Raw genomic sequence first — 23176 nt, 5'->3', positions numbered from 1 at the left:
TTAGACTTGCCTTCCTAACTAAGGAGTCTTAAGTTTTGACTGCAGCCACTACGCTGTATATGTCAGCCTCCTCTTCAGTCTCTGAAGCTAGTTATTGCAATGTGATGAGTCAAGTACCTCCACGCTCCATAAAGTTTATTGAGGGTTCATTTGACAGGTATTTTGAAATGTGTGTCAGCCAAGCCAGAGGTGCTCATGATGTTTTGTGGAAAATTTGGGCACGTTTCTCTGTCAAAATGTTTGTAGCAGCTTGTTACAGCTGACATTTGGTTGAGAGCTTTGGGCAGCAAGAGACTGGCATCCTTGTTTCTGTGATGTTTGATGTATTAAAACTTACAGGACTTGGAAGAAGCAGAACAGAGTAAGAATAGAAATGATAGATATGTCGTAAACAAATCCCTCCTGTCTATATCATGCAGCTCTTCCTTTGTACAACTTAAATCCATCTGTCAGTATTTGCTGAATGAATTGTCACCCAGAGCTTATGCTACTCAAGTTCCTTAAGTTCTTTACCTCAGTTCTCCTTCACTGTAAAAATCTTTTGGTAGGATTTTCTTTAAAGCAACCAGTGAAAAGTGAAAAAAGTTTTCTTACCAGTTGTTACAGTGCCTGCTATTCATGTATTGTAATTCACCCTGTGATAGCACTGAATGATAATTATCCAGTTCTGAGATAAAAAGTGAACTTGTGAAGATGACATGGTTCGTACTCAAACACTAGATGCTTATTGTCATTAGTTGTGGTCTGATTTTTGTTTGTTTTAAAAAAAGCTGGTGCAAAATTGAGTTTGTACTTCAAGTTTTCTGGCAAATAACATCGATGAAAACCATACCTATGTGTAGTGGGTTTACGTGGCAAGGTTTTGGTAGCAGGGAGCCATAGGGGTGGTTTCTGTGAGAAAGATCTAGAAGCTGCCCCATGTTTGGGAAGGGCCCCATTGTTTTCCAGATCCGAGCCAATAAGCGATGTTGTTTTGCGCCTCTGTGAGAGCATATTTAAGACAGGGAAAAAACGCTGCGCCACACAGCAGCCGGGAGAGTCAAGGGAGTGAGAGAACAGCCTTGCACCAAGGTCAGTGTAGAAGGAGGGGGAGAGGTGCTCCAGGCGCCGGAGCAGAAGTCCCCTGCGGCCTGTGGTGAGGACCATGGTGAAGCAGGCTGTCCCCCTGCAGCCCATGGAGTACCACGGTGGAGCAGGGTTCCATGCTGCAGCCCGTGGAGGAGACCACGGTGGAGCAGGCCCTGCACCGATGGAGGCTGCCGCCTGTGGAAGACCCCTGCCGGAGCAGATTCCGGGCCGGACCTGTAGCCCGTGGAGAGGAGCCCACGCAGGAGCAGGTGATCTGGCAGGAGCTGCTGCCCGTAGGGGAGCCAGGTTGGAGCAGTTTTCTCCTGAGGGATGGACCCCGTGGTACGGACCCATATCTGGAGCAGTTCTGGAAGAGCTGCTGCCTGTGGGAAGCCCACGCCAGATCAGTTCATCAAGGACTGCATCCCGTGGGTGGGACCCCACAGCACAGGGGACGAGAGTGACCGAGAAGGAGCGGCAGAGAAGAAGTGCTGTAGACTGACCATAACCCCCATTCCCCGTTCCCCTGCACCGCTCGGGGGGAGGAGGTGGAAAAAGGTGGATGGGGGGGGAAGGTGCTTTTGTTTTTTTTTTTTCCTTTGTTTTCTCACTTCTCTCGCTTGTTAGTTGTAGGCAATAAATCTTACTATCTCCTTATGCTGAGTCTGTTTTGCCCGTTACAATAATTATTGCGTGATTTTCTCGTCCTTATCTCAATCCTTGAGCCCTTTTCACATATTTTCTCCCCATTCCTCTTTGAGGAGGGGGAGTGAGAGAGCGGCTGTGGTGGAGCTCGGCTGCCCACTCGAGCGGAACCACGACACTATGTTGTGTTATGCCTGATAAATATCACTATATGCTGGAAGAGTGATTCATGTAAGTGACTAACCTTTGTGTTATGAGGTTGTTGTTGACATTACTTGTTATTAGTACCTTTAAGCTAAAAGGAAATACATCCACCTAAACATAGATATCTATGATTTACAATGTGTTCATTGGATTGTTTGTGTACAAGTATGTCTACATAAGAGTTTTGTTTGCAGAATTTCCTCAGATCTAGTATACAGCTAACTCATTTAGAAAGTGATGTCTGGGAGCGTATACATTTTATTCTCTATTGAATTGTCAAGAGTGACAGGCAGGGTATTTTAACAATCCTCTTTATATCTTTCTGATGTATAAATAGGAATTGATTCTTAAATTATAAGTGCTTTTTGAAATGATTGATTCAATAAATTATAGCAACTGACAAGCAATGATGATAGTGATGAACTAAGTATCTGCTTTTCTGTAGCATTTTATGAGGCTTGTCTTTGAGCTGCTTTTGCTTCTCTGCATTTAATGGAGTGTTATACTTGTAGAATATTTTTAAAGTCCAGTACAACTCATTTATTGCTCCGTTACCAAGTGTCTTTGTCAAAGCAGAAAGAACAACATTAAAAAGTTAACTTGTTGTTGAAGCAACCTTAGAAGGACCACTTGTACATTATCTTCAAGGATTCTGAAAACAAAATAATTTGGGGGGATGTGTAATAAGTTACCCTATGAAAAGAAATCTTTATTTTGAAGAATAATAGGGTGCAAGCAGGAAGAAATGGAGACTTAAATATTTTGCAATTTCTGATGGGATTGTTATTTAAACTAAAATATATATATATATATTTTCTTTCTGGACTTGACCATTCAAAAGTTCTTAAGTGAAAGGTATTTTATTTCCTACAGTTAGCATCATTGGTACTTGCTGATAAGGTGCAAAATCTAAACTTACCTGCTCATAAAAAAAAATAAATAGTAGTAGGATAATTCAAAATGAAGAGAGTTCAAGTTTATGATAATTCCTGAATTTTAAGTTACTTAAAGTACTGATCACTTCACGTTGGCAGTTGAGGCCAATTTATATTGGCTTTAACTGGTGGAAAATAGAGATTTCTGCTGTTGTTTCTTCGTAATGACATTTCTAAGAATTATCTTCTTTAACAACAATCTCCTTAAAATTTGCTTGTCATATCTTCAGCAGCCACAATCTGTCTGGTAACTTCTGGGGTCTTGGAAATGATTGTTAGCTTCATACTGCGACAAGAAATTACAGCAGGTTGCCAGCTATGATGACACACAAGCTGTTCGATACAAAAACAATTGTAGCAGCGTAGATGAAAAAACACATGAAAATTACTGTGTTCTGTGTAAATAGAATTTCATGTTGCAGTAATAACTATTCAATAAAAAAAAATAAGTTATTTAAAATTAACTCGATAAAATTTTTGGACAGAAAAATAAAAAATATTTAGTATTATTTTCTAATTGCTTGGCTTTTAGACGTTAGTGTGGTCTGTCTGTTTAGTGGAAAAGAATGCTTCTTGTAACTGAACACCTAATATTTGCCATAAAACTTACAAAATGGTAGTAATACAGACCTGTCCTTAAAAGGATAACTGGAAATTAGTGAAGCATTATCTGAAACCAGTGCATGGATGCGTTGCTTAGCACAGCACCGTGTTGTGATTCAGTGACAAGTTCAGGAATTCACAAAGCTTCTGATATCTGCTCCCATTTAACCTACCACTAATCTTCCACTTACTATGAGAATCAGGCATGCTCAGATTGTACAAGTTATACTGTACCTTCATTTTTTTTCTAACAAAAAAATGGAAGAATTAGGTAGTATATGAAATTCTAAGTGTTTATTGGCATATCACCAAAATAATCTGACTTTTTTGTTGTTGTTGTTTGTTTGTTTCTTTATTTTAACAGACTGAGGAGGGATATGGATTTGATCAGGATTTTCAAATACATCATTTTTTCAGTTGGAACACATTGTAGTTTTTGTCTGAGGAGTGGAAAGGCAGTAGCTTGGGTAGAACTGAAGATGGGGTAGGCTGGTTTTGACATTCTGATTGACTAAAAACAGTGTCAGGGATGTGTAATATTTGGCTTTAGCTTGGTTTCAGACAAATCTTTTGTGTGTGAATACCTTGTTTAGAACCCCAGCACACTGTTCAGTATGGGTATTAAAAGCAAAGAGTCCTGTTCCATCAGCTGGTCTTTGCTGACAGAAACTTGAGCTTCTCGGTCAGCTCAGACACTGAGAATGAAGACCCTGGAGGTAAATCCCAAGTTGATATAAATTTTTACAGGTCATTTGGAATTAAGGACTTCCCAAATAGGGTGCCTCCAGAACTTCAGACAGCACTAGTTCTCTTATAATGAATGTGTATGAGAAGCATGGCCTGCTGAGACTCGCTTCCAGAAGGAAAACCTCAAAGTGCAATTTTCCCCCCCAGTCACAGACTGTTTGCTCACGGGGAGGAGTGCTTCCTGCAACAAACTTCAGAGCTGCGAGTTTTTCTTCCTCGGCTTTATGTATGTATTCTTTTAAGTCCTGTTAGTCAGTCGTAGACTATGCCTGCATCAGCACTTCAGTTTGGCTGAGGAATGCATTGGGAAGCAAATCTCTTCATCATCCGTTTGCTTCAGAACACAATGAGTGAGCATCAGCAGCCAATGCCTGTTCCAGCCACAGGACCAGACAGAGCTGGTCCAAAGTAAACTCTCCTGAAAATGGTCGTTGTGATGGATGAGGGATTCCTCACACCAACAGGGTTGCTCTACGGTTCTGTTCCTTTTATGCCACAGAGTTCACAAATGTGAGTGCATAGCTGTGGTCTCTTTCTGGGCGTTTTTGTACTTACGTAGGTAGGCTTAGATTCATGTGTCTTGGGGCTTCCACGGGTCTTGGTTAGCAGGATTCTGATCTGCTTGTTTATTACGTTATCTCCTGCCATGTTTTCCTGATCTCTGAAAGGAGGAAAGGACAGTTCTTTGGGTTTTAGTCTATTAACAACATTAACAACAGAAAAGCAATGAATAAGCATGGCTGATGTTTTCTGCTTTGAGATGTCTATTATGGAGAGTGAATTTTGAGGTCATGATTCCAGCTTTGTGTGTGCTGTACTAACTTCACAAAGTAGCGCAGAAGACAACCTGCAGGAGAGAGAGCTGCTTTTCACAGCGAGTTTCTGAAGTCCCTATTTTCAGACTGGGTTTTTGGCAAAGCTTCCAGATCCCTTTTTCCAGACAGGTTTGTAAATTGATAGAATTATAGGAAATGTTTGCAATATAGTAGCTTGACAAAACTGAGGAGTTTCATTCAAGTCAAAGCAACCAGATATAATGTGAGCTACTGATCTAACATCAAAGCTGGCCCTGTTTGAGCAAGTAGGTAGGATCAGAGGATCTCTAAAGGTCTCTTACAACCTAAATTATTCTATTCTTGGATTCTGTAATTAGTATATTCCTAAACAAAATGGGAGGTTATTACCAAAATCAGATTGCTATATTTTTTTGAAGCTTATCATAAGTGATTTTGATTTCTTTATGCTCAAGAATTGTATCCACAGTATATACTGTCCATTGCAAATAATTCAAGCCTTGTTTTGAATTAAAGGGGGTTAGACAGAACTTTGTCATCCCTTTTGTCATAAAATGTCAGAGAAAATCTCCAGCCCATTCTACCAGTGGCTTCATCTTCCATTCCCTACTTGCACGTTGACTTCAGCTAGAGGGCAGACTTAGCTTTAGATTTACTCTCTCATTCTGGTACTGGAATGTATATAAGAAAACTATTTCTCTCTGATTGTGGATAGTTTTGGATTACCAGGTCTCTACACCTACTGCTCCAGACAGATTTTTCCAAATGACGAATTATTTGGGAAAAAAAATTGTCATGAATTTTTAGATACCATTCATTAATAATGACTAATGCCATTATCCAGAATTAATTGATGCACTGACATGAATGGAAAGATGGTTAAATGATAAAAAATGCACTCTCTGTGTGTGCTTAAATTAATTTTGACTGAAAATGAAGTTCCATTAGATTATGAGAATCATCGTAAAAATTTGGAAAGCCTAGAAGAGGTTTGTTACTACAGAAAAGAACATTCTGTTGTATGGGACAAACATTATTATTTCAGCAGTGATCCTTCAATTGGATTGTTTAGTTTCCTCCAGGCCGTCTCAAATCCTGTTGAAAAATTCAGTCAGTGCTTTCTAGTTAATGAAAACATCAGTATTTTTATAGTACTCTGCCAAAATGTGATCTGTTTTGCAGATGAGGTCATGTGGTGAGTTCAAATATATTTTGTTCTGATAGAATTCAGTTTTAATCTTCTAGTGTTTTACAGGAATCTACAGGAATCTAAAAATGTTAGCCTAATGAGATTTTGGGGGGCGGGTTCCCAATTCAGTAGCTGAAAATTTTGCTGAACAGGTGAGATTGGTTCAATGATTGCTTAGAATAATTTTACGTTTGGGTTGTTTTGTTGTTTTTTGAATACTTCTGGTGTGTGTGATAGACCTTGTTTTATGTCTGGTGAGTTGTTTATTATTATTTTGGTTTCTTTCTAGAGGGAAAATTAAGATAAGGATCATAGAAATTAACAGAGCTTTATTCTGGTTTTCAGTCTATTCTATAATTTCAAATTTAAAGGCAGGGTATATTTGAAGTCTAGGAAGTAAGTGAAAGAACAACATGGAAAGATGTCTGCCATCCAGTTTTTACATCTGCATAAAAGAAAGATAGTGATAAATTTCTTCTTTGTCCACAAGTATGCTTAAGATAGGCACAGTTGAGCACTGCACACTCCCATATTAGAGATCATTCCAAGCCCGTGCCCTCAGTAGTCTCACAGACTGTCTGGAGAGCAGAAAAGATGCTGTTGAACACTGTGCAGGTTTTTCTCATTGACAGATGGTTTGAGTTATCTCACGTTGTAGACATCCAAGGGGTTGCCAGGCTCTGTATGTTTTATATACACCATTTGAATCCTCTCGTTCTTGGAGTGCACATTTGTAGTCAACCGTGTCAGAAAAAACAACTCCAAAGCACGAGACTTGGATATTTTTCTTCAAAATAAGCACAAAGACCCATCCAAAAAAAAAAAAAACACCACCAAAAAAAAAAAAAAAAGAATGGTTAAAGAATAAAATTCATGCTTATGAAATATGCTGTATGCCTTTTTTGTTCCTATGGGAGAATTCCCTCAAACACTTGAGGAAAGATTCCTTATATACCTGAAGTAAAGGGAAGTCCATTTTATGGAAGTTATTTTTATGAACTATAAATATAAGTTATTGTTTCTATTTTTATATAAACCACAAAAATGAGTCACTGTGACCAAAAGGGGGGTGCCTAATTTATTAACCTGTGATGTCCTAAGCTATTTTTGTTTTAATTCTGGTTTTGTTTGTATGTGAGGCTGAAAAAAGACTACATAAATGTGGATTGATGGAGACTGCTATTCCTCTAAAGATTCCGCAGGACTTTCCTTCCTTCCTCAGGTTGATTCTACGCAACCCACTTCTTTGTACCTTTTACATGAATGCTAACGCGTATTTCTCAAGGGAAAGCTCATATCAGAAATACTTAATACAAGATAGAGGATAAATTCCCAAGGAATTTATAAAACAATTTCAGATTAGCCTGCAGAGAATTCCTGCCTTTGATTCATTCCAAATGCATTGTTTGCAGCCTAGTACAAAGTTTTTGAACTGGTATCTGCATCTTTGTGTAAGATTTGCTGCAGTCATTTTTCATCAGATGTCAAATAAAAGATTCCGGTGATTTAGCTGATCTGCTGAGACAGTATTGTTTTTGCAGCGGTCACAGGCAATACAAATAAACAAAACAAAAAAAAAAAACCACAAACCAAACAAAATGTAAAAGCATCTCAAAACCACAACAGCCAAAACAAACGAACAGAAAGACGGGATTTCATTTTTGAAGAGCACAGGATTTAGTTTGGATGGATTTTCTGTATGTTTTTATAGATATGCAGAATTTTTATTTATTAATTTATTTGAAATCTGGGAAGGTCCAGTTACTTTCTCACACATTAAAGTTGTTCAGTTGTTGAGCAATGCAGGGGCTTTACTCCCTTCTGTCAGCCAGAAATTGAGCACTTGATTCCTGCATCTCCTCCAGTCTAAGAAGCCAGAGCAAGTTTTAAACCATACTGGTTTTGATTAAATAGGAAATGCACTTGAGTCACGCCTGTATATGTGTATTAAAATATGTACAGAGAAAAAGGCCAGTACTCAAAATCTAATTGTTCTGTGTTCTGTCTTTTGTAACTAATTCTTTCTGCCTTTTCATGCAAGGTCTTATAATAAATCACTGCCAAATTTCAGCTGTAAAATATTTAATTATTCTGTACTAACTGTCAAGTGATTCATTATAATATATACTTTTTTCTCTTTTCTTGTAGGTCTTCATTACTTCAAAAACATTGTATTAGTAGGATCTCTGCAGGATCGTTATGTTCCTTATCACTCTGCTCGCATTGAGATGTGTAAAACAGCTTTAAAGGATAAACAATCAGGTAATAAATGTAAAAAGACCACTCATATGAAAGCTTACAGGTTTTGGATTCATCCCATTTAATTTTGAGTGCTTCAGGCACCTCAGCTACGTCTTAGACACCCTTGGCTTACTCTGTAGTACTGGAGAAAATCTACATAAGAACAGAATTGCTTTCTGAATATGTCCTGCAAAAGATGAGACTGAACACATTTCTAGCTTATAAACTTCATGCAAAGTTAGGTGGGACAAACACAGCCCCTGATGTGTTACTCTATGAATAGGGAGGACAAATAGCTTTCATTTTTTGAAGATGTCCAGTTGTAGCTTCAAACACGTGGGCTTTATTTAGTTGAGGCTTAATACTAGCAATGAAGAAAATGCAATTTTCCAATTTTGCGAGATCCTGGAATCACAGAATGGTTTGGGCTGGAAGGGCCCTTAAAGACCATTTAATTCCAACCCCCTGCCATGGGCAGGGACACCTCCCACCAGACCAGGTTGCCCAAAGCCCCATCCAGGCTGGCCTTGAACACCTCCAGGGATGGGGCATCCACAGCTTCTCTGGGCAGCCTGTGCCAGGGCTTCACCACCCTACAAGTGAAGAATTTCCTCCTTATCTAAACCTATCCTCTTTTAGTTTAAAGCCATTACTCCTTGTCCTATCACTACACCTTGCCTTGGTAGAGTCCCTCCGCAACTTTCCTGTAGGCCCCCATTAGGTACTGGAAGGCCGCTGTAAGGTCTGCCTGGAGCATTCTCTTCTCCAGGCTGAACGACCCCAAATCCTTCAGCTTGTCTTCGTAGGAGAGGTGCTCCAGCCCCTTGATCATCTCCATGGCCCTCCTCTGGTCTAATTTGATTACTTCCATACCCTTCCTGAGCTGGAGGCCCTGGATGGCTGGTTGTTGTATTTACTGTTGAGCTATCCTAGCACAGTCATATTCTGATATTATATGTTGACAAGTAAATACCTTTTACATAGCCAGTATAAAAAATGAATACTGATAAGCACATTCTCACGCTAAATGTAGAAAGAACAAAATACAAATCTCAGGTATCTGAGGAAATTAAACTGTACTCAGTCTTAACAGAAAAGCAGCATAACACATGCTGTTAGTGCTCTGGAATGCATTCGTTTTCAGTTCAAGGTCATAGAACTGTGTTTGTTCCTGGTGATTCACGCAGTGCAATGTTTGTTTTCCTCTGCAGGACCAATTTATGCTGAAATGATCCAGAACCTGCTTCTGCCAGTTCTTCAAAATAAGGAATGTAATTTGGTTCGTTATAACGTAATTAACGCGTTGCCCAATACGGCAGATTCGCTCATAGGGAGAGCTGCACACATTGCTGTTCTTGATTCAGAAATATTTTTAGAAAAATTCTTCCTTGTTGCTGCCCTCAAATATTTTCAGTAGAGAAAAGCATTGTAAGAGACTTGGTTATTACCTCATTAACAGATGAATCAAATAATGTGTGGTATTAAAGTATAGCTGCAGCTGTATTTTAAGAGATATTTATACTTTTTATATGGAAGATAATTTATATCATCCACACTTAGGGCTTTTTAACATCAACTTTACTTTCTAGGTAATGTGGCTGTGCAATATTTTTTTTTTATTTTATTCTTTTTACTTTTCTATTACTTTTTCTTAATTTGGGGTACCTGATTATTTGGAGATTAAAGCACAGTGTGTACTTTTGGTTTGTTTATTACGGGCTCTTAGACTACAGAAGTCAATGCTACTTGGCTCATTTTACAGGAGGGTTTAGATGCCAAAATTAATTGGATTTAAAAATTCTGATAGCGGTATTACACATTCAGTCGTCGTATTTTAGCACTGCAAGAAGTTTTAACTGGAAACACAACGAGCTGCTAAAATACTGGGAATTTGAAAATGACTACATCCCTGAGTCTCGCAAAGACCATTAGTGAGTTGTCTGTTCAGATATCACTACATCTTAACAATTTTCTACAAAGTCATTGCCATCGTTACTAAATACGTTACGCCTGTGGGAATATATTTTCTACTGATCTCAAAAACATGTTAGTTTACATACTCAATTTTATTACTGGAACTTTAGTTTTCAGAAGCAAATGGCAACTAAGGATTTTTGAATGTTTAATGATAGCTGCCTTCAAATAATTGGGGTTTTGCAAACTGTATTAAAATTGCTCCTTACTCTGTCAGTTCTTCAGATGAACATGGACAGTTTTACATGGACTTCCTTGTATGTACATAAAATAAGTAAATGTTATAAATTTCTGCAATACTTTTATGAATTTAATCAATTTTTAAATATTGTTAAAATGTTTTATTGACTACAAAGTATTGTAAATAGAAACCAATACATCTTCAAATGGGACAATATTGTAAACTTTACCTGTTTAGTGATACAGATAAAATGTTTTTGATATACAGGAATGTTAAAGGTCTATTGACTTTCTACTGGTGCTGAATAGCATTACGTTGGGTTTCTCCTTCCTTCCCTTTTCTCTGTTTCAAACAATAATTCACTAAAGGTGGGGGGAAAAGGGGGTGACATTGTGCATTCACTAATTGTAATGAACATTTTTTTTGAAAAATATAAATTTGTTGTATAATGCATGTTTATTTTTAGCCTTGTGTTATTGCATCTGGTGTTAATAAAATGAACAAATGGCTCTAATGGAAGCAATTAAAGAAACTGAAATCTTCTGCGAATTACCAAAATTTTGGGGAGGCATTTTTGCATATAATTAATAATTTTGTATTATTTGAAATGAATATAGCAATAATAGTTTATAATGACATGGTTTTGCATTTGATATGGTTTGTTAATACAGTCTTTGTAATCTGTTTCCTTCTCTGGCTTCCAAGTTTCAGCTGAGCACCTGCAGCTTGGCAACGTGTCCATTTCAGAGGTTTTTATTAGAGTTGGGTTAAGCAAGTGCTTATGACACAAAGATACCTTAACATTCCCCCTCTAACAAAGTCTAGCTTTATTAATTATTCTTATATTATGATGGTGCTACCATGTTTGAAATATTTAAATTATGTTCTGGCATCTTGACTGCCTTTTGTTTAAGAGTATTCCAGTAGCTTAATTTTTTAGTATCAGTTTAGGGAGGTAGATCTACAAATTTTTCCTTGATTCACCATGATGAAGTTAAAATACTGTGAGTACAGAACTATTTAGACATTTCTGTCACTATTGAAAAATGTTTTGCTGGATCCCTCTGAAAATCGGAAAGTGTACGTCATGCTTTTGTGATTTGAGAAGCAGAGATACCCTGCACTGTAGTCACTTTTTTTCTTGACTTCTTTTTTAATACTTGAGCCCATACATTTAAGCAGTCTTGCATTTGGCTTGTTCTTTAAGGGAAATGGATGGTATAGAAAATCATGTGATATTTGCACGTAGAGATCTTCTTTTTCTCCTAATGTGTATTGCCCAGTGCAGTCCATTTGTAGTCTGGGAGCCCTCTCAGTACTGCAGCCTTCGTGGGGGCTGTTCAACATCTTGAAGTCCCAAAGGAATGGCCACTACTTGTTGTAAGACAGCACCAAGTGGCATGATGACCCCAGCGTGTCCTGGAAGTACATTTATTAACTGTATGGTATGCTTGCAGTTGCTGTCTGAACAACACATGCACTCATCCATGTTTTGGACAACTGTGTACGTGTTGCACAGCATGCTCCCCCTACTCCTGTTTATTTCTATTTACCAGATAGAAGTACAGACTCATATGCAAAATTAATTCAGTGCTGTGATCCAAAGCAGCCATAAAGTGCTCCCTCTCTCCCTCTTCTGTTTGAATCAGGGCTTCATCTTCCCGTGGTGATAGCGACCTCTCCTCTGTGCAGGTATTGTACAACCACTTGACAGAGGATTATGCTGCATCAGATGCTGCTTACAGGATGGGAGTTATATATTAGGGTCTTGTTCCTTCAGGGAGCTGCCCATCTCTCAATCCCTGAAAGGGGTTTGTTGCTCCTGTTATTCGCAAAGCTCCCAGTGATATTATTAGGACATCATTTTGTAAAATGACAGTGTCTGAAATTCTGCTTGTGTGCACTGTATATAAATGAATTTCTTGGTTTGTATTTGAATCTTCCATCCAAATTAAGCGTTCTGATCCCATGGGTCTGGATACTGATTGGGGGAAAAAAAAGAGAACACTCTGGAAGTGACCAGGCTTTGCAGCAGAGCCAAGAATTTCCACATTGGTGGAAAATTTATTCTATAGCCACAAAACACCCTTCATTCCAAGCTAATCTTATCAGCACAGGTATGTTGTTCACACAGCTAAGGTTTCTTGACTTCAGAAAGGAAATGCTCAGAGGGAGCCTTACGAATCAACTTCTGTTGGCGGCGGTGTGTGACAGTGGTGGATGTCATACTTTCCAGATAACACTCATGGAAAGCTTATGTTCTGGCTCATCTGAATTGACCTGCTGGCAGAGTGTGTGTTAGCTCCAAGTCTCCTATTCCCTGCTTTTTAGAACAGCAAAATAAATAATACAATTTTTGATTCCTCCTTGCAAGGCAAGCTGGAGAGTAAGAGAGAAATGATCAGTACATGGGGGGAGGGAAACAACAACAGCAAGCATTTCTTTTAATCACAAAGTGGCAAATTCCTGTGGCATGTGGTAAATTTGTACTTAGCTATGTTCAGATTCACAACCTGCTCAACTGCAGGATCTAGAAATACACAATTGAGGAGTAAAATGTGCATTTTGCATTTTTACAGGAATACAACAAATAAAGCGTAGAAAATAATGCTTTGAAGACCTCAGCTTATTTTTTGGTGGAAGAATAGTTCCTAGCTAATCCTACATTGCTATTTCATCCTTAACATCTGGGAATGCATGTCAGCAGGATTTTCATGGATTTGCTTTAAGCCCTCAAGCCACAGAGCGTACTGCTACTTGGTACCTGCAGACAGCTTGGTATGAGTATTTTTTAAGGTAAGGATTTTGTGATAGCTTTTACTGTTGCAAGTGCATACATAATTCAGAATTTGTCATAGACCTGTGGGCTTTTTCCTTGCTGCTTTTGGTCAGAAGAGCATTTTTCCTGCACGAACCACCAGTATTACATTTTATTCTCTCTAGTCTAGAAGCCCAGCATCTTGCTGTTAGAATAAAGAAGAGGGCTTCCCATTATTTTCAGTCTCTAATGTCCAATTAACCATGTTATAAAAAGCTTATTGAGGAAATGTCACACAGAAGGCAGTCAGTTAAATTTAATCACTTCCAGCGTGTAGGCATTGCCAGTTGCAGCGCAATAAACCCAGCGGAGTGTGGCTGTTAATTTACTTTCTTAAACTGCTCAAACACAAAATGCTATTTTAGACTCCCATCTCCACAAATGGCTGAGTGAGTGAGTGAGTTATCTTCTGCGGCTTCCCATCCGTGCACAGAGTTTTGAATTCCCTTTCCTGGAGGAGCAAAGTTAGCAGGAGGTGTTAGGAGATTGACAAAAATGTCAGTATGCTCAAAAGAAATCAACTGGAGCTTATGACAGGACCTCCACCCCCCTATGCCCAGACCTTATCTGTGCCAGGCTTAGGTTTGTACTAACGAGCTTAGGGATATGGTTTAGTGGAGGACTTGTTAGTGTTAGGTCAGAGGTTGGACTCGATGATCTTGAGGTCTCTTCCAACCTAGAAATTCTGTGATTCTGTGACTGTAGAGGGTTCAGAGCACTTTCTCAGTGTATAAATTGGAAAAGTTAAAAAAGATGTGGTCTGAAGTACACCATCGGGTTCAGTGACTGGGCTGCGTTGCTTGGTTTCTTGCTGCCTTCTCCCTACCTACTCAGGTGCAGAAAGAGCATCAGCTGGGGGGAGAGAGGTCAAATTTATTAAATAATGAAACAATTATGTGAAGGGAAAAAAAAAGGGAAAAGTCACGGCAACCTTAAAGTTCTATAGCCTTTAATTTATGCGGAGAAAGCCAGCCTGAAGCTCAACCCTGTGGTGCCAGCCTAACTCCCTTATGCAATCATAGATCGTTTGGGGTTGGAAGGGGCTTTAAAAACGATCTAATTCCAACCCCTCTGCCGCGAGCAGGTTCACCTCCTAAACCAGCAGCTCTCCCGTCCCAGCTCCCCTCCGGGTGCTATTTCCCCGCTGTCCTTTAACTATTTTTTATTTCTCTCCGCCCCGCCCGGCGCCGCGCCTCCCGCCCCTCCCTCAGCGCCCAACGGCGGCCGCGCCAGCCCCGCCCGCAGCCGTTGCGCACGCGCCGGGCGCCTGAGGCGGCCTGAGGTGGCCATGGCGCTGCGGCTGCTGCGGGGCGCCGCGGGGGCGGCCAGTAAGCGGCGGGCGGGGAGGGACGAGAAGGGAAAAGAAAAGAAAAAGAAGGGAAAAGAAGGGGGTGAGGAGGACCCTGGGGGTCTTCCCGGCTTCTCCTCCTCCTCTTCCTCGCTTAAGGGCGGTTGCCTCGGTGGCTGAAGGGCGCCTGAAATGGCGGCGGGGGGGGGGGGGGGGTGAGGGGGCCGCCTCGGCGCTCTGTGCCCCGGTCCCGGTGCGTGAGGGATTTTCAGCTTCTCTTTAAGTCCAGCTGGGTCATTAACGCGTTGCGTGGCTTGGGGACTGCCCTCAGGGGGTGAGGAGGCCGAGGGCAGCTTGCAGAAGGCGCTGTGCTGCTGGGGTTGGGTGTGCCTGTCGCAGAGGTGCTTGGCGTTCAACTTCTCGCACCGCTGTGTCAAGGGGAATGCATCTTGGTCAGCAGCAGCAAGTGTTAAAAATAGGAAAAATGGGTTTTGTCTCTCTGTGCTGAGATAATCAATTTCATATCAGTAGCTTAATGTGACTTCTGTTTGAATTCAGACTAGAATATCAGCCATAATTTAGCCATATTTCTCTAAGTGGCCTCTGTTTCAGCTTGCTGAAGAGCCAGTTGATTGGCAGGAGTAGAAGGATCCAGTGTAAGAAGGAGAATTAAATTCTTCCCTGTTCATAGTCTGTTATGTCATAGCTAAAGGGAAAAAAAAATAAAAAAATAAAAAAAAAAAAACAGATTCCTTTGGGGCATTGGCAGTGGGTGGCAGGTATGGTATGGTTTATGTGACCATAGGGTTGAATCTTAAGGTTGTGGGATTTCGGGATGAATGGATGCTCTGGTTGTGGCAGTGCGGGTGGATCGTTGTTTGGTGTAGGGGAGGTGAATCCGCACTGCTCGCAGAGGCTGTCTGCTGAGATCCCTTTAGCACGGTGGGGTAGTTCTTCACAGTGGTTTGCACCTGGGTGTTACCTGGAAGATTCCTGCTTGAATCCTCCTTAAGAAAGGTCAGAGCCCCTTCAGGCACATGTCCACAGTAACAAGAACTACCCTCCAAAGATACTTTGGCTATGGCCTTGGCTTTTTAACCAAGTGCAGAAATATCAGCCATTTTGAGAGGTTTTCACAAGTAACTTCTAACTTGGTAATGACTTTTGAACAATTTGTGACTTATCCTATCCGTGTACCTCTTTGTTTTTAGACTACTTAACTTTGAGGTACAGCTGATCGGCTTTCTCCTACGTTTATGTTTAAAAATCGTTAGTAGGTCTTTGTTAAATACCTTTTTTTTTTTCTCTTTAAAGCATTTGCACAATTTGCAGTTATATAAGTGAATGTAAATGTGCTTAAAGTTTGTCCTGCTTTTGTCTACCAGCTTAATTATTTTACTGTCCTAAACAAAGCCCATCTGTTCTCTAGCAACTTTCTGGAATACCTGTTACTAAAGGATCAATGTTTTTTTCTTTCTTTTTTTTTCTTTTTTTTTTTTTTTTTTAAATGCTTTCCTTTGGGAAGGTGGAAGCTTTTTCTGACTAAAAAGCTGCTGGAAATGAGCCAAAACCTGGAAATCAGCAGGTTTGGGGAGGTCAGGATTCTTCCAGGAAAACAGAATGTACTGGTCTGTGCTAGCACAACTACTATTTAGAGTCTAAAATACAAGAAGGTAATGGTGAAGAGAAGTTCAAGCAGTTTAAAATACACTGTTTATGTGAACAGAGTTACACAACTAACACAGTTTTCCCTGCATATGTTTCTAGGACTGAAAATAAAGAGTCTGGCCTTAGGTGGTTGTGAGTTGAGTTTTCAACTAGTATTTGAAGGGTTTTTCCTTGGCCTTCATTCCCTAGTTTCTGAAGTTAGGTGGTTTGGTGTTTTTTCCCTTTTTTTTTTTTTTTTTTTTTTTTTTTTTTTTTTTTTTTTCCCCTAGAGGTTCTCTAAACAGTGCTAGAGCTGTTCAGTGTTAAAGCCTCATGTTTACATCACACGTGTCCATTCATTTGACAGGGTCATCAGTGCTTTGCAGCTCTCTGAGGAGCACGAGCTCTAACACAGGAGGAAGACCTGAACCCGCTAAGCAGGCACTTAAGAAACCAAAATTGCCAGTAGGTCGATTTGATGAACCGGAGGAGTCCAGTATAGAGAGGGAACCCCTGGAAAGTAAGTCACGTTTTACAAAATTGAAAGCTGTATTTTTAAAAGTCACGGTTTGGAGATGTTGTGCTGAAAACAAATGGAGATGGGACAGCTGTGACAAGTAACACAAAGGATGTATGAACAGAAACTTCCTCGAAACAAGGGTGGTCGAACGCTGCAGAAAGTCACCCAGCGAGTTTGTCACCTAGTGAGGGTTCCACTAAATGTCACTGGGGTGGCCAGCATTAGCCTGTTACTGTATAGCTCTAACTGGTGGTGGTGGCCAAAAAAGTCAGTTCTGTTTCTTAGTCCCCAAAAGATTCCTGACCTGTGCTGTATTTTGGGGTTGCCGTTTCTTAGCTGCGCGCGGAGCGTTTTGAAGAGCACCAGCAGATGCTGTTTCCTGAGCCCTCGGTGGGGCCCTGAAGAACTGCAGCTGCTGGGGCCGTGTTCCCCTGGCCTTAGTGTAGGGGGCCTGGCAGCCCCAGGTACCAGATGTGTCACTGCTGAAGGCTGCTGTAAACATGTGCTTATTTATCAGACAGGAGAGAGAAGGAATCTGTTTCCCTCCCTTTTTGATTAGCCATCTCTCCTTAAATAAAAGCACTAGGCAGACTTGATCTTACACGCCAGTGTGCTGTTTGGTTACTCTTTGTTCACCAGTAGCGATAACCCGCGTTGATCCATTTCGAGGTCTCCAGGATGGGCTTTTTCAATATATTGGTAGATCCCTGTGACTATCCAGATGACAGAACAACTGAAAAATTACAGCATGGTCTGCAAAATGGCTGCAAGCAATTTCTGATTGACTCACTTGAGCACTGACTCAGAGTTGGAGTTGTTCTTTAAGCAGTATTTAATTCTTAATCCCTTGTCCTTTTAGTTCTGGGGAAATAAATGCCATTAGTGCTTCATTTAAAACAAATGCGTAATTATCTTGTGCTTTTGGCTTAAGTGTTCTATATTTAGAGCAAAATTGAAGGTTTCTTTTGGCTTTAGATGTAGTTGTACCTGGGTATTTTTACACATAAAATGAGTTTGTTAAAATGCCCACTGCCCATTGTATCCTTGATGGCTGTTAGAAAAAATGTGAGGGTTTGAGATGGCCATTTGCGATTCCCTCTGCTGTGTAGCTGTTGTGGAGAAACCTTCTGACCTGTGTCCACTGTCAGCACAGCAGCAGTGCTTGGGTATCAGGATGATGACATCTACGGGATAATGTGAGATGCTTTTGTGCTCCTTGAGCTGTGAGGAGTACTCGAGTACTTGATGTTCCCTGTCAGGGTCCCTACGAGTGTCCAGGCAGGCCTCAGGGTGTGTCATCCCGCATCACCTGTAGCCATATGAGTCTGCCTCTGGCACTGCCCTTTTTCATCGCTCTCCAGGGTTCCTGTTGTCTTCTCTCATTCTCAGCCCTGCTCCTTGTTACCTGCGTTCCCACCTGCGCTGGCTCAGTGATGCGACAGAGGGAGCCCAGAGCGGGGTGTACCGGAAGGTTCTGGAATGATTGTGGCAAGGGTGGTGTGGGGTGCAGAGAGCTTCAGAGCACCCTGCAGTCTGCCGCAGGATGAAAAACTACCCAGCCTAGGGTGATGCCGTGCCAGAAAGTGACTCCTCTGTGGCTTGGCCGTGCCTGTGCAGCCGGCCCTGAGTCCCATTCGGAGTCCCATTCACACCCTGCTCAGGAAGGGTTCCCCTCTCCTGAAGGGGCACCACAGGGACTTAGCAGCCTCATGCTCAGTTCTAAAAAGTAAAAAGTCTAATTTTAGTTCTCTAGGATTTCATAGTACCGCCTAGGATGGTGGTGTTTAGCCTGTTGATACACCTCAACATGGTATTTACCGAAAAAACACTGTCCATGAAAACACGGTGTTTTAAGTACAAGAATTACAGAATCTCAACTAAAGTTCTTACACCTGTGAGTCTAAAATCAGAAACCTGAACAAACGCAGACAACAACCTGATATTTTAGATGTAGCAAACATGTTAACAGCATACCTGCACGATGCCAGTTCTTTCTGTGAAGTCACTGTGGTGCTTTGGACATGAGTTGCTTTTTTGTTTGCTGAACAGAATTTGATGACTCTTTTAACTGACTGTAGTCCCAAAACTCTGAAATGATTCTATTATTGCTCGGGGAAGTGCTTAACTCAAGGTTGCCCTTAACAAGATAATTTGTATTTAAGTGTGGACTGAGAGACAAAGCTTACAGATGATGACAACTTTCTATTTCACAGAAAGGTTGGGGTTGGCAGGGCCCTCTGGAGGTCCTCTGCTCCAACCCCCTGCTCGAGCAGGGCCACCTACAGGTCTCCAGGGAGGCAGACACCATGGTATCTCTGGGCAACCTGTGCCAGTGCTCTGTCACTCAGGCAGTTTAAAAAAAAAAAAGTGTTTCCTGATGTCCAAAGAGAACTTTGTTTCAAGATGCACCCATGTTTGTCAACATTATAGGCTTTTTAATGACTTTTCCCTGTCATTCTAGAGTTCCCTGATGGAATCAATCCTACTACAAAAGAGAGAGGTGGACCTAAAGGCCCTGAACCGACACGTTTTGGAGATTGGGAGAGGAAAGGACGTTGTATAGACTTTTAATGTGTAAATGTATCAATATTGCTAATAATGTTCCTGTGAAAAATGTATCATGTATAGAAAAGCCTCAGCTGGATTTGCTGTGAAGCTTCCTGTTTGTGTCATGCTTGTGATGAATTTTCTGAGATATTTATGTAAATAAACACAATAACACGTCAATTTTGGGAGCTGTTGGTTGTATGTGCACCTGATCTTCAATGATATTTATCCTGTGGCGGTATGAATGCAGGCAAAGCGATATGGAGGTGGCGGAAAAGATCGAGATGTCTGTTTGAAAACTAGCTAAATGCTGCTCGGGGGAAAAATGACATTTTCTCACACCTTACAGTCCAAGGTGAGTATTAGATAAGATGATCTTAATATTGCTGGCCTTTAAATATCGCTAAGGTACCTGGCACGGAGCTGAACACCAGTCAGATTGAACTCAGTCACTTGTTCAAGAACTTGCCTGGTCTTAAAATACTTCAGTAGAGTGTGAGCAGGCTGCTTCTGTATTATTAATATGAGAATAAGCTGACATTAAAATGTCTGAAAATGCTAACACTCTAGGTACTTGCTGTGGAAGCTCTTTTTGGTAGACAAAACAACCTGATTTTCTCTAATCTTCAACAACTGAAAGTGTTTGTTCATTTTTTTTCATCCCTTCGTGTTTCCTTGCCTGCGCTTTGCTGATTTCCCAGCTCTACGCTCCTTGATTTTATACGTTCACAATTCCTATTACCTGCTTTTGCCATAGCATCACAATGGGCATTAAAACTGAATTAAAGGGTTTTGGAGAGCCCAGTAGAGTCTTCCATTTTATGGCCTAAATTTCTTTTTCCTATACAAATATTTTTTTGTGCCTTTTGCTATGCCAAAGCAAGTTCTACCTGACTGAATATCAGCTTCAGTCATGATTTATGTTGTTCTGCATTACTCTGGCTCAGTAAGAATGTACCAATTCATCCACTTTTGCCTTTTGCGTGATTAAGTGTGTCCTTGTACAGCTCTCGGTAAAACCTCCCTAAAAACCCACCTGACCTGTGGCCGGTGGGGAAGCTCCTCCTCCAAATCTGTCAGTTTCTTTATTGAGTGTGTATTTTATTGATGTAGTATCATGGTGGTTGGGGATTAAGATGTTTGACTCGCTGCCATGATACCCTACAAAAGTACTATATGTGTTTGGTTAGGTTTATCAACTACATATGTCACTGAAGAATGAAATGAGGATTATTAAAGACTATTTTCAAAAAGGGTGTTAACAAGTGGCAATTAGGTTTTTCATCCCTTAATCTTCTATAAGTTCTGCAGCACTGCTTGGATATCAGAAAATCAGTCTGTATTTACCTTATTCATTCTTGTTGCCCTTCTGTAGTACAGCAGCTACATTTTCCCCAAATCTGTTGAATTTCGAAGTTACCTAAAAACGCACTGGGTAGACTTATTTAATGTATGGTGTTTATTAAAATGTCTATTTCTAGTGGTGCTTTGCCTCTTCAGTTGCTAGTAGAGGGAAAAACACGTCAGCACCCAACACACCGCCTACTTCTCACACACAAGGCAGAAATTTTAATTGGAAACTTCCGCCTTTTCTGCATCTTTATCAATAGGCTTAACGGCTTAATTAGTGAAGAGGCAGGAACGCTACTGCAGTTATTTTACTGTAGCATTCTGAATCCTACCCTTCTTACCCACGGGTTGTTGCACGATTTCTTTACCTCCTGCCAGATTTTGCCTTTCCCAGCACCAGCTCCGTGAATGTTTATCTTGTTCCACTTCTTGGTGCTCCTAATACTCAGTTCCAATTGCTGCCTTCGTCGCAGACAGCTTTCTGGCTGCAGCTGCGCTTCTCTCTGGTTACAGAACAGCATTTTTTGGCTAGCATATAAAAATTGTCCTTATGGTTTTCTTTATTTTTCAGTTCTTAATGTTGTGATTAAGAGCTAAATCTACCGATGATTTTCTTTGCAAAATGGAGATTCCCGTGTCAGAACTTGCCATCCATCCCCTTTGTTGCTATCCTTGAAGAAAGTAAGATCACTTGTTTCCTCCCTGATGTGAAGGCTCTTCAGGCACCTGTGTGTCTGCCTCCAAACAGGTGATGGCTGTCCCTGCCCGAGCCACAGGAGTTGTTTGCAGTGGAGCTCAGGCACATCTTAGGCACTCCCTGCCTGCATCCACTGAGTTCCTTCATTTGAAAGCTGCTTCTCAAAGTGCTGTCTGTACCAAGAGCACCTCACAAAGGTGTTTTTCGTTGTTGTTTTTTGTTCTTTTTTGCCTTCCAAAAGCTAAAAAAGCTGCTAATCAATGTAAATACAAGTTGTCAGTGGGTGGTCGCTCAGGAAATAGAGGAGACCTCTGCAACATAAAGGAACAGGCCTTCTTCACCACCTCCCAAGTCAGTGCTGCTAACCACCACATATTTTGTTAATTTGGTTCAGGAATGTATCGATAAAGACAGGAGAGGCCAAATGTTCGGGCAAAATAAATGGCCACAAGGCCAATGCTGAGGAAAGAGCTTTTCGGTCTGGCTATGGGACGTTTGCCAAAAAGAGAAGCCCTGGGCTCCTTTATTGGTAAGTCCAAAATACTGTTTTGTGGTGCTGCAAGGTCCCCGTCAGAACCAATCATGGTTTCAGTGCAATAACCAACACAGTGACATTGTGGGGTGTAAATGATAATTTCTGTTTGGTTTTCTTGCAGTGTCTGCAGTTGTGAAGGAAGCACTTCAGCACTTTTTCAGTGCAGTCTTCCTGCTCTTTCCAGATGACTAATATTAGCAGTTCACTGTGATGTGGCATAAAGGGTAAGGCATTAGCTATTAGATTAGCCATGAAGGTATGTCTTTATTGTAAATACCAATTGATCTATTTTTGTAGCTCTTTTTTGTTAGTATAAGAGGAATGGAAAGCATCGGGGGTTTTAATTCCTTTTCTGTTCCCTTAAATTTCTGTGAGCCAAAGAGTTGTTCTGCCTGTGTAAGCAAAATCTCGTAATTCAGGAGGATGCTTGTTGGCGCTGTCTACTATAAAGCTGGATGTTGCTTTTCTGCAGTAGTTTTTCATTTTTAAACTTGTTTCTGCTAGTTTGTTTACACACACTCAGTGCATTATTAAAATTAGGAAGCCTTTATTGTTCGACGGAATTGCTCTGTAATTACTTTGTTACAAAATACATGAAGTCGCACTCTACGTTTAAAATGCTTGCTATGTGTTGTCATGTTTGGAAAGTATGTATTTCAGCGCTGATTCTACTGAGTTAAAATGCAAGGTTGTATTATATAGTTGAATCAGTCAAATTATCCTGTCTCGCAGCAGATGTGTTTAAGGGACTGTGGAATGCTGTTGTAAAACTTCACTGCTTGTTTAGTTGACTGCAATAAATGGATCACAGGCACCATCAGTCTGTAGCGATGTGGCATTTTTATGATGCTGACTTTGGTTTTGTTGCTTAAAAAGGACCACAGCACATTGTTCTGAAGCAGCAGGAAAATGATAGAAAACAGTGTATTAATTTGTGAGAGAAGAGGATTTGGAGATTTTCGGGCATTTGTAACTGTTCATCAGTCATGAACGGAGTCATGCATATCAATGCATATCATTTTGGCAAATCCTGAGAAAAGTCCTCTATTTAAAACAAGTATTGTGAAGAGTAGAAGTCATGTAGTCCTGTTTCTTACGAGCTTCTTGAGCCTCCTGTAAATCCAGTTTCTTTCCCCGTGTTCTCCCGTTGATTGACATTATCTCGACCAGGCAAAAGAAAGGCCATCTTTCTG

The 23176-nt window shown here is 40.7% G+C and overlaps 2 protein-coding genes across 3 annotated transcripts in view; both read left to right on the top strand.

Annotated features, from left to right (window-relative positions):
• The window catches only part of FAM135A (family with sequence similarity 135 member A), a 79655-nt gene extending 68560 nt beyond the window's left edge, over positions 1–11095 (top strand). For both annotated transcript variants that reach the window (XM_032184215.1, XM_032184214.1), the window contains 2 exons: positions 8334–8447; positions 9638–11095. In XM_032184215.1, the coding sequence (XP_032040106.1) occupies positions 8334–8447; positions 9638–9843 (320 nt within the window). In that variant the 3' untranslated portion in view covers positions 9844–11095. The remainder of the gene's footprint in view (positions 1–8333; positions 8448–9637) is intronic.
• A 3574-nt stretch (positions 11096–14669) lies between these two features.
• On the top strand, positions 14670–22803 carry SDHAF4 (succinate dehydrogenase complex assembly factor 4). The gene is made up of 3 exons (XM_032184685.1): positions 14670–14727; positions 16702–16854; positions 19316–22803. The coding sequence occupies exons 1-3, from the start codon at positions 14688–14690 to the stop codon at positions 19423–19425; spliced, it is 303 nt and encodes a 100-aa protein (XP_032040576.1). The 5' UTR covers positions 14670–14687; the 3' UTR covers positions 19426–22803.
• The last annotated feature ends 373 nt before the right edge of the window (positions 22804–23176 follow it).

The sequence above is a fragment of the Aythya fuligula genome, chromosome 3 (assembly GCF_009819795.1).
Source record: "Aythya fuligula isolate bAytFul2 chromosome 3, bAytFul2.pri, whole genome shotgun sequence".
Lineage (NCBI taxonomy): Eukaryota > Metazoa > Chordata > Aves > Anseriformes > Anatidae > Aythya > Aythya fuligula.
The sequence above is the reverse complement of the archived record's forward strand: the minus strand, read 5'-3'. Positions and strand labels throughout refer to the sequence as shown.

What these genes read in the sequence shown, in the direction of transcription:
- SDHAF4 (XM_032184685.1), top strand. Translation starts at nt 14,688, where the DNA reads ATGGCGCTGCGGCTGCTGCGGGGCGCCGCGGGGGCGGCCA. An exon ending in GGGCGCCGCGGGGGCGGCCA is followed by an intron (nt 14,728 to 16,701) that starts GTAAGCGGCGGG and finishes TTCATTTGACAG; the next exon opens with GGTCATCAGTGCTTTGCAGC. An exon ending in AGAGAGGGAACCCCTGGAAA is followed by an intron (nt 16,855 to 19,315) that starts GTAAGTCACGTT and finishes CTGTCATTCTAG; the next exon opens with AGTTCCCTGATGGAATCAAT.